Source organism: Dermacentor silvarum, chromosome 8 (genome assembly GCF_013339745.2).
Source record: "Dermacentor silvarum isolate Dsil-2018 chromosome 8, BIME_Dsil_1.4, whole genome shotgun sequence".
Classification (NCBI taxonomy): Eukaryota; Metazoa; Arthropoda; class Arachnida; order Ixodida; family Ixodidae; genus Dermacentor; species Dermacentor silvarum.
In genome coordinates this window covers 175,381,161-175,399,875 of record NC_051161.1, presented here as the reverse complement: position 1 = coordinate 175,399,875, position 18,715 = coordinate 175,381,161, and the positions used below count along the sequence as shown (strand labels likewise).

Below are 18,715 nucleotides of genomic sequence, written 5' to 3'. Positions count from 1 at the left end.
GAATATCAGAATATTTTTTGCTATATTTAAAGCTTACAAATTTTTGGCCAGAAAGTACGGTGCTGCACATGCTCGTGAGTCTATTATCATTGCATAACAAGAATGTAGCAAGCTATCGGTAATCAAGATACGCAGCATGGTCTCCTCTTATTAAAGGAACACCAAATTAGTATGATTACAGCTCAGTTCTAGTATGTGAGGCTCTGGAAATTTTTTTTATCTATATCAATAGAAGTTCCTTTGAATAGAATGAAGTACTTTTTTCCTTCTGAATGTAAAGTATTATTGACATTCTGTTATAGTGAATACCAATGAGGTTCTCAGTTTAAAAGTGGACCTGTGTTTTGCGGCAATCTTTTATTTATTACAGTACAAGCTCGATGATACGAATCTCACGGGGTCACGAAAAATATTCCTATTAGCCGAAATTCGTATCATCGAAACAATTAAAACTACTGTCGAATCTCGATAATTCGAACTCGAAGGGGCCTGAAAATTTGTTCGAATTAAAAGGACGTATTTTTGAAGTATTCGTGCACCATAGCACAATGCACGAACGGTGCGAGTCGTGAAATATCGCGGCGCGCAAGCGCATAGCAAGCGCGGGCCACGAAACTGCCCACGCCGGCTAACGGTCGCTTCCCGATAATGATTGAAAACGAAGTTTCAGGGAGCGAGCGGGCGGCACCGGCACACGGGTGCGCGCGGAGACCGTCGAAGGTGAGGTAGGGGGGCGGCTGGGAAGCGGATTTGGCCGCGTCAACTCCTCCGCTTCGGTGGCTCCCCTCTCCCTCCCTCTCAACTCCCTCGTAGCTCTCTCACCTTCGACTCCGTGCGCACATCTCCGTGCGTGCCCGCCGCCGTGCTGGCGCCAGCTTATTTTAGCCGCCCCCTGAAGTTTCGTTTTCTGCCGTTATCGGGAAGCGGGCGTTTGTGGGCGTGGCAGTTTCGTTGGCCCGACTGTGCCTCCGCCGCTGCTTCCCTCTGCGCTGCTGCCGCAGCGTGCAAGGTCAACACGTGACTAGAAAATAGAGGAGAAGGGTTCACTGCCATTTTATCCGCGTGGCTGAGACGTCGGCACTAGTCTGTGCTAGAATACGGTTGTCTAGAACACTCTAGTCGGCACGTACACGCTTGTTCCGGCGTGATGCAGAAACGGCGACCTTGCAATTTGAGAGAGGGGGAAATTTCTGCCGCGGGTTATTTTTTTTCCCCGTTCCTTCGCGCGCGGCATTGAGGGGTCTCTCCTGAGCTTTTGCTCTACGGCGGTGTCGGAGCAATGCCGGTCGGAGGCGCCGCCGCATTATTTGGCGCGCTGCTAAGAGCATTGTCGGTGCGCGGTATGTTCGAAATAAGCGTGTTCGAATTAACGAGATTCGACTTGTAGCTAAATTAAAGAGTCAGAGGTGAACTCACTCAGGCACATGTACGTAAAAAGCATTTATTTCTTGAAGCGCCACCGCTTCAAACTCTTCGCGCCCAGTCGCGGAGTCCGCGCTGCCCGGCGCCACGCCTCCGCACCAAAAGAGAAGGAGAGAAAGCGCGTGACTGAGCGCTGTTCTCTTTCGCGGCCGTCCGTGGGGCGGCGTTTATTCGTATCAACCGACGCAGGCTGAAAATCGATTCGTAACAACCGTTCTCTAGCACGTTGCAAAGTAATGGGGCTCGGCCGGGACCTCAGAAAAATTCGTATCATCCGGAAATTCGTATTAGCCGTGATCGTATCATCGAGCTTTTACTGTACATAAATGTCGTGCTTTCCAGTTTCTCTCCAAAATGCACAAGGGCTATCCCAACTTTACAGCAGGTGTCATACAACGAAAAGACGCAACACACCAAGGAAAAAGACAGGCGAAAGGAAAGAGCGTCACTCACAACTAACTTTATTCCGAGAAAGCATCGCAATATATAGCCAATCGCAACCCTAGATGGCTCAATAAGAAATATGTGCCAGTTTAAAAAGCATCTAAAAAATTCAAACTCGGTGCCGCGCAACTCCACTGACGTATCGCTAATGCAGATATCTTTCTTTCTTTTTATGCCTCCAGCATTTCTCGTGCCAGCACCTACCCAGAATGCTGATCTTCTTAGATCTTGCCATACATTTACATGCTTTGCAGTGCACAGTTAAATGTGGTTATTCTTAATGGAAAGTGCATGCTCTCTCACTCTGTCGTTAACACATCGGCCCGTTTGGTCAATGTAAACCCTGCCGCAGCTGAGCGGAATTTCATACACCACACCCACCGCACAGATCCGTTGTTAGGGTGCCATGTGTGCAATCCCCGCATCGGGTCGACGTCGGGGAGTGCTCGCATTGACCAAGTCCGCAAGCACGTTAACCGTGGCGGCTCATTCGCGGCACCCTCGGCACTCCTTTTGCATCGAAAATGAAATGAAACACATGTGGCACTGTGTGGCTCTCTACACGAAATATATTGAATATTCGAAAAATTTAATGGTAGATATTCTGGCAAATGAGTTGTGTGGAATTCAGCAAGGCAAGTATCGTGACAAGAAAAAATTGTAATCCACCCGAACCTGCTACAAAGGAAGGGACGGGTCAGAAAGAACGCTTCGCAGTTGAGGATCTGGCCGGATTTCCTTTGTAGCTTCCTGCTACTTCGTATGGATGACAATTTTTCTTTTTCAGTAGATATTCTATCCACAAATCAAATTGTTCGATATTCGAAGTATATTGATATCAGAATATCAATATTCGATATTTGCACATCTCTAGTTAAATGGTGTGTAGCTGCAAGCTGACTGTGCCATAAAGGTTATCTCTGGCATGGAATCTCACAGTAGCTGCAATCCCAAGCACAGCAAAAGTCGCCCAGGTGTGCACCTTATTTCCACCTCGCTCCTGCTCTTTGCGTCTTGCAATGTCTCTTAGAAACTGACAGGCCTGCTTCGTAACCAGCAGAAGTGCCACCTGAATTATGTACCCATAAGGTGGTAGAAGTGCTGCATTTAATTCGGTGCACAAGGTAGTGCACAAGTGCAATGTCAAGAAAATTGGGGGTGCTCGAGCAGTACCTCTGGAGCGAGGCGTGTGAGAAGCCATGCTCTGGTTGGTGTGCGCCTCCACGAGGAGCCTACTGCAGGCAGCTGTGCATGCGAGTGGAGGGGGAAGATTCCAAAAGAATCGTGTGATGCAGTTGGAGAGGCGGCTGGCAGAGACCTTGAGGGACACTTGGAGGCTGCGCCCAGTGCCGTGCGTGTGCTTGGTGGACCTGGCAGACCCAGCGGTCATTGGGAACGTCGTGGAAGAGGGCCACCTCCGAGGGCTCCTTCCCCAAGTGTGGCGCATCTCCTCCTGCAGCCAAGAAAAGGTGCCTCCCCGCAAAGTGGTGAGTGGGCAGGCCACGCGTCCAGCTGCACAAGAGGTAGGCTTAAGGCAAAAACATGCAGAAGACGAGGCAAGTTGCGCCAATGAGGCAACAGCAAATCGGTGTTCATAACATCCAGCATATACCCATTTTACCGCACATCAGAATGCGATTGGCTACAACCAATGCCAGGTGAGTTGTGCATTGTCTGCCAAGATCCCCATTTGCAAAGATATCTGCACTTCTCTCTCTCTGCAGTGTATTTACAATCAACTCCCGTTAATATCAAGTTCGGGGGAACCGAAAAAAAGATAGACTTAAACGAATTTCCAGTTAAGCAATAAGCACAAAAAACAGCACCTTTATTAGTCTCAAAGCCGGCAGTTCTTTAGGACAAATAGTCTGTCATCTTCTGCTTGCCAAATCTACTTACGGAAAGCAAGTTTTGCAAGCCGTGTCCAAGTGTTTCTTCGCCATTAATTTCACCAACAAAAACCACTGCACGAGAGCAAGGCGCACTGCTATGACCCTCCGTTGTGGCTCATTTTCATTGTCGACGTCGCTGTCATGAAGGGATTGATGTGGCCAAACAATCTGCAAAATTTTCTTGTCCGTCAGTGTACTGTATGTTTTGAATGTGCTGTCCATGGTGACGTACATCACTGAGAGCGGCACCAAAACCAGGCACAGATCCAGGGGGGATGTCCGGATGTCCTGACCCCTCCACCCTCAAATTTCTGCATCACCCCTCGCTGACAGGGTGATTCAGAGCTGTTCCTGGCACTGTAAGCGAGATATTTGTCCGTTTTGACGCCTCTTCCAAGCAAACCGCTTTTTTTGGAGTTTGTTGTTTCACAGTCAAGCAGCGAAATAACAAGCAGGAGGCTGAAGGGCCTCTGCAAGACCAGGTGGATTGAATGACATACTGCACTGGAAAATTTCCAGCTGCTATACGTGTCAATTATGGACTGCCTTGGCACAGTGGCAATGCCAGAAGCATACGGCATTGACAAAAGTGTTTGGCATTTCTACTCAAGCAGGTTATGCAGGTCTCAAGTTACGCAGGTCTCAGGACTCAAGCAGTTCTTGCAGGTTACGAGTGTCTGACATGATTGTGCCTTTCGTAATACTCAGGAACGTTTCGGAATTTGTCTGACCCATAGCTGCGAAGCTTCAAAATTGAGATGGGGACATTGTTGAAGCCAACAACATGATAGACAATACCATCGACCCTGTGAAACACGAGCGTGAGCAAATCGAGGCCAAGTAGAACGACTGGTTTGAGACTGGAAGAGCTTGCTTTGTCTGCGAACACAGCTATCACGAAGCCTCGGCTTCTAGGGTTTAAGCGCAACCGGGCGAATGCTGCAGTGGCAGACATGCGCGAGTACTACTGCCTCAGTGTTTGTGGACCACGTTATTCAGGAAATGGACAGTCGCTTCCCAAAGAGCGATCGAGTTGGTCTTGCCCTGCTCCAGCTTTTACCACCTGCAGTTACCTCAGTTGACCTGGAAAAACTGAGAAATGATGTGTTCGTTCTGGGAAATAGACCTCCTGGCTCCATGTTCTCTCAAGATAGAGCTGAGAGAGAGCTGCGCAAGGGAACACAACATATCTAGCTTGATTAAGTCCACTGACGAAAACATGTTTCCCAACATAAAGTCATTGTTACGAATTGGAGAAACCTTACCATGCACAAGCGTCGAGGTTGTGGGGTCTCACATGTGTGCTCTTGGGACAAAGGAACAACAACACAGTAGTGCAAACAATCAAAAGGGCATTTATTGCACCTTTCATACACTAATGCACACTAGCCGAATTACAACCAATTGAACATTCACACGGGCGCGCGACAAATCAAGGAAGTCCGACTCACCACGACCCGATAGCGAGCGAATACGTTCGCCCCCTGCTATGACACCATCGCCTAGTCGTTCACGTGTACAGTCACGTGAACGGTGGCGCGCTCGAACGATTCGTGTTCGTCCATACCGGTGTCCCGCTCTAAGCCTCGCGCGACGGTCGTGCGAAGCGGGCCGGCGCACGCGTGAGGCGTTCGTGGGTGTTGGTCGCCGATCCCCAGCCAAAAAGAGAGCGCCAGGCGCCTTCGACCTTTTTCTCCCAAGTGCCCCCGCCGTTCGGTGGCTTTAGCATCGCGACACTGGCGCCATCTCTCGCAACGCGCCGCAACCACCGCCGGGCTTAGCCACGCAGAGAAGCCGGACTACAGGAGACATGCGGGGAAAACAACATCAGGGGACGCGTGAGAGTCGCGCATCCCCACAAGGTGGAGAGGAGCTTTTCTGCTTTGCGCAGGATGATGATGTACACAAGATCCACAATGACTGATGAGCAGCTGGCAGGACTCCTTTTGGTTAGTGTGCATCGAGCGACAAACGTTAATGCAGATGAAGTGACAGAAAGGTTTATTGTAGCGTGAGGTACACTGGCGGAGGTTGAGCAGTTTTGCGTGGCTCCTGGAGAGCTGTGCTGCGCATGCGCGAGGAGAAGTGACGTCACACGGCACACAGCTGGTGCGCCAGGCATTTGCCCAGCGTTTGCGCTTGGCATTTGATCGTTGCCGGTGCATGAAATGGAACATGTTCTTAAACGCTGATAAGTGCTTAGTCCTCCGTATATGCAAGAACAAAACCGTTTTGCGTCATTCTTGTTCTGTAGATGGCGTTGTACTTAAGGAATCATCGGCCGTTAAATATCTCGGAGTTACAATTACACACAATCTGAGTTGGGATCTTCATATTAATACAATTAGCACCAAGGCTTTCAAATCTCTCTGGTTCATTCGACGCAAGCTTTCAAAAGCCTCTAAGAAAGTGAAATTAGCAGCATATAAAGCGTTGGTACGGGGCCATGTCTGGAGTATGCTTCGTGTCTATGGGACCCTTACAGACAGAAAAACGTTGTCAACTTAGAAAAAGTTCAAAGAGCCGCGGCTCGATTCATTTGCAACAAATATAAACGCACTGATAGTGTGACAGAAATGATTGATTATCTTGGTCTTGATACACTTAAAGCGAGACGTGCCGAATGCAGATTAAAATATTTGTACTTAATATATAACAACTTAATACAAATTAATAATCACAACTTTATTACCCGCCACACTCTGCGCACAAGCTCTCGTTTTGATAATGGGAAAATGATCAAGGAATACAGCGCTCAAAACGGCATTTTTAAATATTCATTTTTTCCTAGAACCGTAAGCGCTTGGAACAAATTGCTGAAAGAAGTTGTCGATAGCCCCAGTGTTGACGTATTTATTACAAACTTGAAGAAAATGCGTGGGTGAAGGTGTTCTTATACTGTTTCAATTGCAGTGTTTCATGTCTTCGTTTTCTGTATTTGGCAAGAAGGTGTTCTTGTACTGTTTAAATTGCAGTGTTTCATGTCTTAATTTTCCGTATTTGGTTCTTATTGCCGTTGTTGCTGTGTTCTCTGTCTTTTTTTTTTTCTTGTGCCCACTCCTGCTTGGAGTCAAGCGACTCTGCAGTATTTCTAAATAAATAAAAAAAAATATGGGGCGGTAATTCTCGAGCAATAATCGATCGCCTTTCTTAAAGACCGGAACAACTCGAGCCATCTTCCAATCTTCAGGGAATTTCACGCATAACAAAGATGCTCTGAACAATACAACTAAGAACTTAGCAATATCTTCGGCGTATCGCCTAAGAAACACATTCGGGACGTTGTCAGGGCCCGGAATTATTTTGGTTTTTAACACTGCAGAACTCAAAGATGGGCCTGAACGTGCACAGGAGAATACGCTATGAAAATAATTGTTAAAATGTTATGCGATGGCATTCAAGTCGTTAAGAATGGTTGCATTAACTGCAATTTCCGTAACAGTCTTCTTGCTATTGCCAAGGTATCCCCAAAACTTATCCGGTGCGTTCTTTATGAAGTTGGGCAATGTTGTGGTAAAATAACAATTTTTTGAATCACGCACGGCGCATGACAGCTTTTTTTGTAGTTCCGTGATGGCGACCGTGCGTGGATGCTTCTTTTTTGCTCGTTTGATTTTGCGCTTTTGTTGTACTATTGCACGCGTCGTCCAAGGCGTACTTTTATTGACTTTCTTAGTTTTAGTGGGTATGAATGTATCTATGCAATGCCTGCACATTGTAGTAAACACGGTCCAAAGTGTACACACATCACTACCACTATCTGCATGTAGTCAACGATGCTGGCGTCATCAGCTCTGGTGTAATATTTAAAAGATTTGGTATTGGCAATTTTAGGAACGGTAGTTATGGCAATGGGCAAAGAAAGCGCAACAAGGTAATGGTCAGATAAACCATCTTCGATTGACACGGTATGCTCGGAAAAGGCTCGGTTTAAAAAAATAACATCTAATATAGAACATGATGACCCTTGTACACGTGTGGGTTCATTAACCACTTGAATAAGATCATGTGTTAGCATAATGTCAAATATAATGTTGGCATTTGCATCAGCCTTATTGTTTGCTTGGAGAGCTCCCAATTAACACCAGGCAAGTTAAGATCGCCAATCAAAAAAATTTTCTTATTTTGGTAGAGAGACATGTGTTCTTGAAGTTTATTCAAGTAGTCTGGTGTGGCATCAGGTGGTCTATAAAATGCGAACAGCACAAAGCATTGACCCCAGCACGATAACCTGACGCATAGGCACTCTAGTTCGGGAGTATCACCGATAAGTGTAGCTCCGATTTGATCTTTAACTAGAACGGCTATACCGCCACCTCTGCGTAGTCTATCCTTATGAAATACTTTGTAACGGGGTGGAAAAACAAGTTCATTTGTTATGTCGCTAGGCAACCACGTTTCCGTTATGACTGCGATATGCGGATCGTGCTGTAGCAAGTGAATTTCTAGGGAATCTGTCTTGTTCACCACGCTACGAGCATTAAAATTCACGATACGCAGAAGTTTTTCCTTGGCTGAAACTGAATTTCTGTGGATGGCAGGTTCGAAGATTTCTAAACATGTTCTCAAACATTATCCGGAACATCGGCGACTGTCGTGCCTATTTCTGCGCTTGTGCGTGACGGCGGGTCGTTGGGCGTTGTGGTTTTTCTGCGTCGTTTTTTTTTTTTTACAGGAATTCTTTCATTTTTTTCCTCGCTCCAAATATAAGCCGTCCTATTGATGTACAATTTGTCAAAAGCTAAGGAAACTTTGTCACCCTTCTCGCGGTTTTCTTTCGTTCTTGCCCACAGCTTCCTTCTAACCTTACGAACTTTTCGTGAATAGTCTTCACTTATCGATATACAGTAAAAGCTCGATGATACGATCACGGCTAATACGAATTTCCGGATGATACGAATTTTTCTGTGGTCCCGCCCGAGCCCCATTACTTTGCAACGTGCTAGAGAACGGTTGTTACGAATCGATTTTCAGCCTGTGTCGGTTGATACGAATAAACGCCGCCCCACCGACGGCCGCGAAAAAGAACAGCGCGCAGTCACGAGCTTTCTCTCCTCTTTTGGTGCGTAGGCGTGGCGCCGGACAGCGCGGACTCCGCGACTGGGCGCGAAGAGTTTGAAGCGGTGGCGCTTCAAGAAATAAATGCTTTTTACGTACACGTGCCTGAGGTAGTTCACCTCTGACTCTTTAATTTAGCTACAGTCGAATCTCGTTAATTCGAACACGCTTACTTCGAACATACCGCGTACCGACAATGCTCTTAGCAGCGCGCCAAATAACGCGGCGGTGCCTCCGACCGGCATTGCTCCGACACCGCCATAGAGCTCAGGAAAGACCCCTCAATGCCGCGCGCGAAGGAACAGGGGGAAAAAAAAAGAACCCGCGGCGGAAATTTCCCCCTCTCTCAAATTGCAAGGTCGCCGTTTCTGCATCGCGCCGGAACAAGCGTGTACGTGCCGACTAGAGTGATGGCAGTGAACCCTTCTCCTCTATTTTCTAGTCACATGTTGACCTTGCACGCTGCGGCAACAGCGCAGAGGGAAGCAGCGGCGGAGGCACAGTCGGGCCAACGAAACTGCCACGCCCACAAACGCCCGCTTCCCGATAACGGCAGAAAACGAAACTTCAGGGAGCGGCTAAAATAAGCTGGCGCCAGCACGGCGGCGGGCGCGCACGGAGATGTGCGCACGGAGTCGAAGGTGAGAGAGCTACGAGGGAGTTGAGAGGGAGGGCGAGGGGAGCCACCGAAGCGGCGGAGTTGACGCGGCCAAATCCGCTTCCCAGCCGCCCCCCTCCCTCACCTTCGACGGTCTCCGCGCGCACCCGCGTGCCGGCGCCGCCCGGTCGCTCCCTGAAGCTTCGTTTTCTATCGTTATCGGGAAGCGACCTTTAGCCGGCATGGGCAGTTTCGTGGCCCGCGCTTGCTATGCGCTTGCGCGCCACGATATTTCACGACTCGCACCGTTCGTGCATCGTGCTATGGTGCACGAATACTTCAAAAATACGTCCTTTTAATTCGAACAAATTTTCGGGCCCCTTCGAGTTCGAATTATCGAGATTCGACAGTAGTTTTAATTGTGTTTCGATGATACGAATTTCGGCTAATACGAATATTTTTCGTGACCCCGTGAGATTCGTATCATCGAGCTTTTACTGTAGTAGTGTTCTTCAGCTTGTGGCACTGTTTAAAAATTAACGTTTTGTCTCTTGTATCGAACAATCGCAGGATGACCGGTCGTTTCTTATTTGTGGACGGTCGACCTAATCTTTGTATTCGTTCAATAGCTATCGGGTTCATTTTGAGAAGCTCTTGGAAGATACCTTTATTTACGGCTGTTTCCAGTGATTCGCTGTTTTCACTCTCTGGTTCTGTTAGGCCAAAAATAATCAAATTAGGTCATCTACTGTGGTTCTCTAATTCGTCTATTTTCTTTTCAAGGGTCAAAACAACTTCGTTAATGTGTGAAAGCCGGTTTTGGCATAAAGTGACCTTGTCTTCAAGTTTTGATAAAGCGTCTACCTTTTTTTTTTTTTCAATTTCTACCAGGCGGTTTTCTTTGATATCCTTAATATCAGCTGTGATTTCCTTAAGTTGCTTCAAGATTTGAGCAGTTTCGGGCCCGGGGTTAGTTTCAATGTCCCCTCCTAAAAGCAGTAACTTCCGGAGGCAAAACACATCAAACAACACAACCAAGGGCATGGCAGCACCAGTAGAAAAGGGTTGCTTGAACGGTAACACTTGCCGTAATCCTTTCTCACCTGCACAACAAAAAGCAGAGGGTTGAGCCGCATTCTTTCGGTGCCACCATGCCCAGTGGTCGAGTATTCCGAAGGGTGTCGCTTTATACTCGTTCCGCAAGGTGTCTCTACTTGCAGAAGCTGCGTGCCGCCCTCTGCGCTTGCTGTCGCATGATGAGGTGGTCTGATGGGTGGCATCAAAAGCTGATCAGCAGCTTGATGGCAGATGAGATCGCCGTGCTCGTACATAGCCACCGTACCACGGTGTGCTCCAGGCAGTATGCAGTGCGCAGGAGGCAGAACTGCACAACAAAAAGCCGAGGGTTGAGCCGCATTCTTTCGGTGCCACCATGCCCAGTCTGCCTGGCAATTAGCGGTTTAGCGTAGGAAGAACGTACAGAAGAAGGCTAAACGTGCTTCGGAGACACCGGAGCAAAGGGAGGAACGTCTAGCAAAGCGGCATCGCCAGGAGGCTGAGCGACGTGCCCGACCATCTCAGCAGAAGCAACAACAAGACGCCGTCGATGATGTCAAGGCTCGCTGATTGACTGACTACACGGTGAAACTTAGCGAAAGTGCCAATGTGACTCGGACCTTCGAGACGGACTTCGTAAACAATCCGTTTGGATATGTGTGCGACGTTTGTGAAAGACTGTGGCACATGAAAGACTTGACGCCGGTAAGTAGTGCCATGCGTGAAACGTTCGAGTTTAGCGGCGCTGCCTGAGTGGGCTGAAACCGTGGCGCGGGTTTCTACAACGTGCAAGAACTTTCTCGTTGAGCAGAAGGTTCCACTCTTTCGCGTTACCAATGGGTATCGTTACCCGCCCGTGCCACCAGGTTCTGAACGATGCGACCGACCTACGTATATCCTGGCATAGCCGAGCTAAGCCACTGCTAATTTTTCAGAAAAACCAGCGCATAATGTTTCTTAACTGTTTCCTTTACGATGAAAACTGAAAGGTTGCCAGGTTTTACAGCTGTTTATGGCTAGGGTTCCGGGGGTACTCTCTTTGTTGTTCCAACTTTTGCGTGCCTAGTTTCCTGCCGCTCTCCCAGGGTGGCGGGACAGTCATGCATCTTGTTCTCTGTGAGCAAGAAATGTCTGTGTGAGCGTGTGTACCGCCTGTCAGGCATAAATGTGTGTGTGCACGTGCGTTTGTGTGTGCCTTTCGTCGCGATTACCGCCATCGCTGCTCAAGACAAATAAAAATGTGTTTGTACCTCTGATTAAAATTCTGTCACCTCTGTGTCGAGTGCTAAACAGCTTCGCTGGTCATATACCATCACAGAGTGGAATGGCTCATGATTCTTTGCTTCACACGAGTTCTAGCCAGTTTTACACAAAAAACTTCATACCATGTTGTTATGCAATCTGTATGTTGTAACAATTGTATCGTGCATTTTTACAAAAATTAAATAACTACCCAGCCCGTACCTCAAATCTATGCCCTGTGTCAATTGAGCCTTTGTCAATTAAATATAAACTAAGCAAGCTTCACTCACCACCTCTCTCTTTTGCCCTGCATGGATAGTCGGGGAACTCGGGCATTCTCGGGGAGCAAACAGTGCACAAATGCAGCAGCAATTTTTTTTATATGTTGTTTTAGTCCCGTGTTGCTTTCATTCTCCGTGCTAAACCGTAATAAAATATTAAGCTGTGCATGGTTTATTTTTAAGAGTGTTGTGTCAGACTTATTCAAAGGAGTAACTCTCGCCGCACTCTCCTTACAACTCATCTGTTCTTCAGGAGGAGCTTTCTGCTTCACAATTAATAAGCTGGTTCGGCCTGCTTAATGAAAAAGATCTCTCGCTGAAGTGTTCATATATAAATAATAACTAAACGAAGAACTACGCCTAGGCAACTTTTATAACTGTAACGCTCATTGGGATCGCAGTCACACGTTGACAACATCCAGTACAAGCACAGTACCGTTCGTATGCTACAAGTTTTGCATTATAACTTCGCACTGTCCTATTGTCGTATATATTAAGCATAGGAGGCTCAAACCCACCGGATATGTTTTTTTTTTTTTTTTTTTGCGTTAGCGCGGGGCGGGCAAAGCCTCGAGCCGCGGCTGCGCGCGCAGTCAGGGAGCGTGACGCAAGCGTGCGGGCCTAGGATGGCATCGCGTGGTAAACAAAGCTACCTTGATTTGTCGCGCGCCCGTGTGAATGTTCTATTGGTTGTAATTTGGCTAGTGTGCATTAGTGCATGAAAGGTTCAATACATGCCCTTTTGATTGTTTGCACTACTGTGTTGTCGTTCCTTTGTCCCAAGAGCCCGAGTGAGACCCAACAATATCAACGTCTAATTCATTGCAAAACTATTTCAAATAAAGTTTATAACAAGCCGCGGCAGCCCTCGAGAGTCACGAAGGTCCCTTTACTAGCTGTTGCTGCAGCGCTTGCTCGTGCCAGCATTTTGACAGCAAGTGTCATCGAATGTGATGTGTTCATGTTTGCCTGTGCGCGCTGACACCATGCTTCTTGATATACATAGTAAGCAAATGTTTGCAAAATTATACGGCCGATAAAACTACTATCCTTACTTCATATAGCTTTCTACACATTTGCCATTGCAATCAATGGTTTGCCTGTTGGGTGAAACTGCGACTTTTTTAGAGGTGGCCGCAGAAAAAAAATCGCTTAATATTTTACCTTGCATAATGAACGCACTGCCCCAACTTTTCGCATATTTTTCAGGGAAAAAAGCGTGTTCATTATGCGAATAAATATGGTATACATTGAATTGTTCGGCAATGCTTCTTTGTTCATTAATAATGACGCCATTACCAGAAATCTGTGAAACTGTTCTTTTTTTCACTCAAGTAGTTCCAAAATTTAGTTGGGTCGGTTTTAATAAAGCTTCATAGCGCTGTACTGAAATAATGTTCCTTTGAGCGATGCAATGCACTTGTAAGGTTTCCGTTGGTCTGTGCTATGACGTTAAGTCATGCGCGGTTCTTTTTAAACGCGAAGCATTTCTTGGCGAGCATTTGCCAATTTGACGGTATCTATTAGTTGGCACTTGCTCTTTAGCATAATAGTGAATGCAGGCATCAATGCTTTTCAATTAAAACTAGAGTGCTCTTGTTTTTTGTGTCACTTCAGAACTCTTGTTTCTGTCCCTTCGAGTTTACTCTAAGGGGCTTACTCCCAAATGCAAGGCTGCCTTATGTTGCAGAATTGAATTTACCAAAAACTTGTAATAACCGGAGTCGAATAAACGAAAGTACAGCACAAGTACACTGTGATGGAATCACTTCTGTTCCAGCTGGAGGAGGCAGTGTGGTGGTGTTCACAGTCTCGTGTTGTGCCCCCTCTGCTGCGGACTAGCCTGCTAAGAGACTTCGTCAGGACAGGCGTTTACCAGCTGGTTTTCGATACCATCAACAGTGACCTGACCCAACACGGACTGCGTTGGCAGGTAAGCCTTTTTCAATCACAGCTCTGGTCAACCGGTGAAGGGAAAAGCATTAATCTGCCACCTCAAAACAAGTCGCGCTAGAGAATTTAAATCTGCCGTTAGAAAGGCTTCAGTCAAACATCTGCGCGAGCTTAACTCGTAAGGGGCCAAACACAACTATATGGCTGTGTTTGTGAGTGCTTCACATAAGCATGTTTTTATTTCTTTTTTGCTTTGTAATGAGCCAACTGTTATCATCTGGCTAATTGTTGCCCTGTGTACTATGTTTATTTATTTGTTTATTTATTTTGTCAAGGTGTTTATATACAGGATGTGCAAGGAGTGAGAGATCGAACTCGGTGCGGTAATCGGAACCCTGCGAGCAGTCAGAACCGGCCCCGTGCGTAAAGCGCTGGTGATGCGCCTGACTGACCGGCACTTCTTCGTTACATTTCATACGCTGGGGATGCGCCGTGCTAACCAGCGCTTCTTCATTACATTTGTCCCCCATAGGAAAAGGCGCCATCCTGGCGATCTAAGCATAAAGTAGCATAGAGGGATCGTAGAAGGACTTGAGCCGATCTACGTGAACAGTTTCGCGACCGCGACGGCGCTGATCAGAAGACGGTGACACAGGCTCTACGACATAGTTCACGGGAGAAGTTTGTGCAATAACACGGTAAGGTCCATGATATTGTGGGAGCAGCTTAGAAGAAAGGCCGGGAGCTAAAGATGGAACCCACAGCCAAACCAATGAATCGGAAGGGAAGCTTGGGGGGTCAGAGCCACCACGACGAAGCTTCTGTTGTGTCTGATCTGCGGTGGTAAGACAGCGGGCGAGTTGTCTGCATTCTTCAGCATGTTGCGCAGCTTGAGAGACAGGAACACATTCTCATGAATCAGGCTGGTAGGGTAGAATGGTATCGATGGTGCAGGAAGGTTCGCGGCCATACAGTAAGAAAAACGGAGAAAAACTAGTGGTGGCTTGAGTGGCAGTATAATAGGCGAACGTGACGAACCGAAGCACAGCTTCCCAGTTCGAATGGTCGGACACGGCGTGCATGGCGAGCATGTCGCCAAGAGTACGGTTGAAATGCTCCGTCAACCCGTTCGTCTGCGGATGGTATGCGCTAGTGGTCCTGTGGATGATGTGACACTCCTTCAGAAGTGACGTCACGACTTCAGATAGAAAAGCGCAGCCTCGATCACTAAGAAGTTCCCGAGGGGCTCCGAGACGAAGAACAAAATGCTGCAGTATGAATAATCCAATATCTTGGGCAGTGGCAGATGGAAGTGCAGCGGTTGCTGCATTGCGTGTGAGATGATCCACTGCAACAATAATCCAGCGGTTGCCAGCCCCAGTACAGGGAAGCGGACCCTAAAGGTCGATTCTGACGCTATCAAAAGGACGGGACGGACAAGGAAGCGGTTGCAAAGGTGCACCAGGGGAAGTAGGGACCGACTTTCAGCGCTGGCAGTCGAGGCAGCAGCGAACGTACTTGCGAACGAACTTGTACATACCAGGCCAGTAATACCAGAGTCTAAGGCGGGTGTAGGTCTTTAACACGCCACCGTGTGCACATTGGGTATCAGTGTGAAACGATGCGCATAAATCAGCCTGAAGATGACGCGGTATTACGAGGAGCCATTGCCGACCCTCGGGGAGATAGTTGTGATGGTAGAGGAGTTGATCGCGCATAACAAAGTGATGCGCCTGCCGCCATAGCGTCTTAGACGCTGTAACAGTGGCAGGATCAGCGAGAAACTCCAAAAGCGAAGACATCCACGGGGGTTTGCTCTGCTCAGAGCGCATGTCATCAATGGCAAGTGCTGACACGACAAAGTTGAGTGGGCAAAGACGGTGCAAGTCACGTGAAATGGGCGAGTGGGAGAGAGCGTCGGCAGCGGTGTGCTTGCATCCAGAGCGGTACACGACTCGGATCTCGTACTCTTGCAAACGGAGCGCCCAGCGTGCGAGACGGCCAGAGGGGTCTTTCAAAGAGGAGAGCCAGTACAGCGCATGGTGGTCCGTTACTACATCAACTTGGCGGCCGTATAAGTAAGGTCAAAATTTCGTAAGGGCTCAGAGTATGGCTAAACACTCCTTTTCTGTAACAGAGTAGTTTAGCTCCGACTTTGTCAGCGTGCAGCTAGCATAAGCAATGACGTATTCGTCAAGACCACGATTGCGTTGGGCAAGAACCGCCCCGAGGCCGACTCCACTAGCGTCTGTATGGATCTCAGTTGGGGCAGCGGGGTCAAAATGTCGCAAAATGGGAGGAGAGGTGAACAGATGGCGAAGGGTCGTGAACGCGTCATCGCTATCTTGCGACCAGGCAGATTGGGCGTTGTCTCCAGCCAGCAGTTGAGTCAAAGGGGCGATCATGATAGCGAAGTTCTTCACAAAGCGGCAAAATAGGAGTAGAGCCCGGCGAAACTTATTAGTGTCTTCAGGTTGGTGGGTTTGGGAAACTCTGCAACTGCGCGGAGTTTTGCAGGATCTGGAAGCACTCCTTCTTTGGATACGGCGTGACCTAATATGGTAAGCTTACAAGCAGCAAAGAAGCATTTTTTGATGTTAAGCTGCAGGCCAGCCTTAGTAAAACTGTGCAAGTCACGTGAAATGGGCAAGCGGGAGAGAGCGTCAACATCGGTGTGCTTGCGTCCAGAGCGGTACACGACTCGGATGTCGTACTCTTGCAAACGGAGCGCCCAGCGTGCGAGCCTCGTCTCCTCTACCTCTCTTAGTCGTTGGAGGTGAGTCGGGAAATCAGGTGAGAAGACAACTACATCATCTAGGTAGCACAAACACGTGTGCCACTTAAGACCGTGCAAGATGCTGCCCATCATACGCTCGAAAGTAGCGGGTGCATTACGTATGCCGAATGGCATGACATTAAATTCGTATAATCCGTCCGGTGTGACGAAGGTGCTTTTGTAGCGGTCAGCCTCTGCCATGGGGACTTGCCAATATCCAGACCGCAAATCCAAAGAGGAAAAACACTCGGCGCCTTGCAAACAGTCAAGAGCCCCAGTCCTAGTCACAAAGGTGTCGGTGAACGAGAGGAATGCATGAACGTACCGTGCGCTGGTCCCGGAGAGAAGAGCGAGCCACGCTCCGCCACTAGCAGCCGAAACACGGCCGCGTGACGTCAGTGCCCCGCCCTCACCGCCAACCGCCGCGTGCGCAGCGCCACCGTGTGAACCGGTTAGGCGGCGTGGGCGGGGAATAAGGCGAGTGGGGAACGAAAGCGAGGGATGGCAGAGCCGGCGCCTCCCTCAATCCCCACAACAAGTTTCCGAAGGTGGTGAGGCAGCATTGCTTGCCTCAAGCCTTTTGCATAGCATCAAGACGAGGTTCCCTGATATCAAGATGTCGCGCCTTCCTGCATTGGCAATGTTGGTCGATCCTAAATACAAAGATGTTTGTTATCCTGAACGACCCGCAAAGCAATGGGCATTCACTCTACTCGCAACGGCAGCAGAAGAGACTGTGCCAGTTGATCAACATGGTACAGCAACAAGTGAGACCAGCACCTGCTCTGCAGACCCATCAGGGGACTCTGTGTGGAGTGCTTTTACACACCTCAGTTCGTGTGCACATCATCAGTCAAGCCGTACTATCTCGGATGAGGTTGCTGGGCAAGAAGGCCCCCTTCTTGCCCGGTCCAAAGACCCCCTTGTGTGGTGGAAAAGCAAGGGCAGCCACCTTTGCCCAACCCTGGTTGCAGCTGCCCGCAGGTATCTTTCGATACCAGCCACCCAGACAAGAAGTGAAAGGCTTCTTTCCACTGCAGGAGCCGTTGTAAGCTGCAGAAGGGAGCACCTCCAACCCCAGCATGTGAAACAGCTAGTGTTTTTGCATGAAAATTTGTAGATTTTCTTAAATAATCGAGTTGTTTACTTTCCTTGAATAAATCCCGGACCTTAGCCCTCTGCTGTTTTTTTTTTTTTTTTTCTTTACTTGCTACTATTAGAAATTATTCGAGAAGAATTACTATTTGCTTCGAACCAAAAAAGCACTATTCACACAAGCCTACATTTTAGTGAAGCAACCACTGCCGAAGTAATAGATAACTTTGATCTTCGTGAGCGCATTCTGTGGGCATTTCCTTGCCTCCATCTTCCGGGCGAAGTAAGCTCACCACACACACACACCAAGAAGCCACAGAAGCCACAGTAGAGCCACGCTAGCCATGGCACAAACAAAAGCCAGCAAAATCCTCCTTGGTGAAAAACTGCAGAACTGGAGAGGAAATTTGAAAAGGAAAGGTGCTAACACTGATGAATATTGCAATGCCGCTCAGATTGGACATTCCGTTTCGCTTTCGGTTGCCGTTTTGCAAAATCAACCAAACACAAGCCCATTTAGGCAGCAATTTCGTTTACCGACGCTTCACTGTAATTGCTTTATTTTCTTAAATATTAATAGTCCTAGTAATAATATGTCTAGAACTAGCTTGTGGCAGCATCCAATTTGTCTGTGGCAGGCACCATATTCCTTAGATGTGCTATCGACCAGAAAAGTTTACGGACCACAGGATCTCAGTAAATGCTAAATGTGCGAGCAGCCTTTAAAAGTAGCTGTAAAGCCGTACATTACAATGTTGTTCACATATACTAGTAGAGGCTGGAAATGGGAATACCCGGCTGGGCGTTTTGAGGCTACGGAGATATTCATCTTTTTGTCAGATCCCTTGGTCCGTAAACTTTTTGGTTCGATAGTACAACAGTGTGCATTGTTGCCATTCGCAGTGCATGATTATACTTGAGTAACAGTAACAAGTAGGCATTGTATCATTCCACAACT

The 18,715-nt window shown here is 47.9% G+C and overlaps 1 protein-coding gene across 3 annotated transcripts in view; it reads left to right on the top strand.

Annotated features, from left to right (window-relative positions):
* The window catches only part of LOC119461863 (germinal-center associated nuclear protein), a 340,872-nt gene that overhangs the window by 234,987 nt on the left and 87,170 nt on the right, over positions 1-18,715 (top strand). For 2 of the 3 annotated variants that reach the window (XM_049672736.1, XM_037723233.2), the window contains exons 20-21: positions 3,162-3,353; positions 13,774-13,926. In XM_049672736.1, the coding sequence (XP_049528693.1) occupies positions 3,162-3,353; positions 13,774-13,926 (345 nt within the window). The remainder of the gene's footprint in view (positions 1-3,161; positions 3,354-13,773; positions 13,927-18,715) is intronic. The other variant, XM_049672737.1, reaches the window with a different exon arrangement.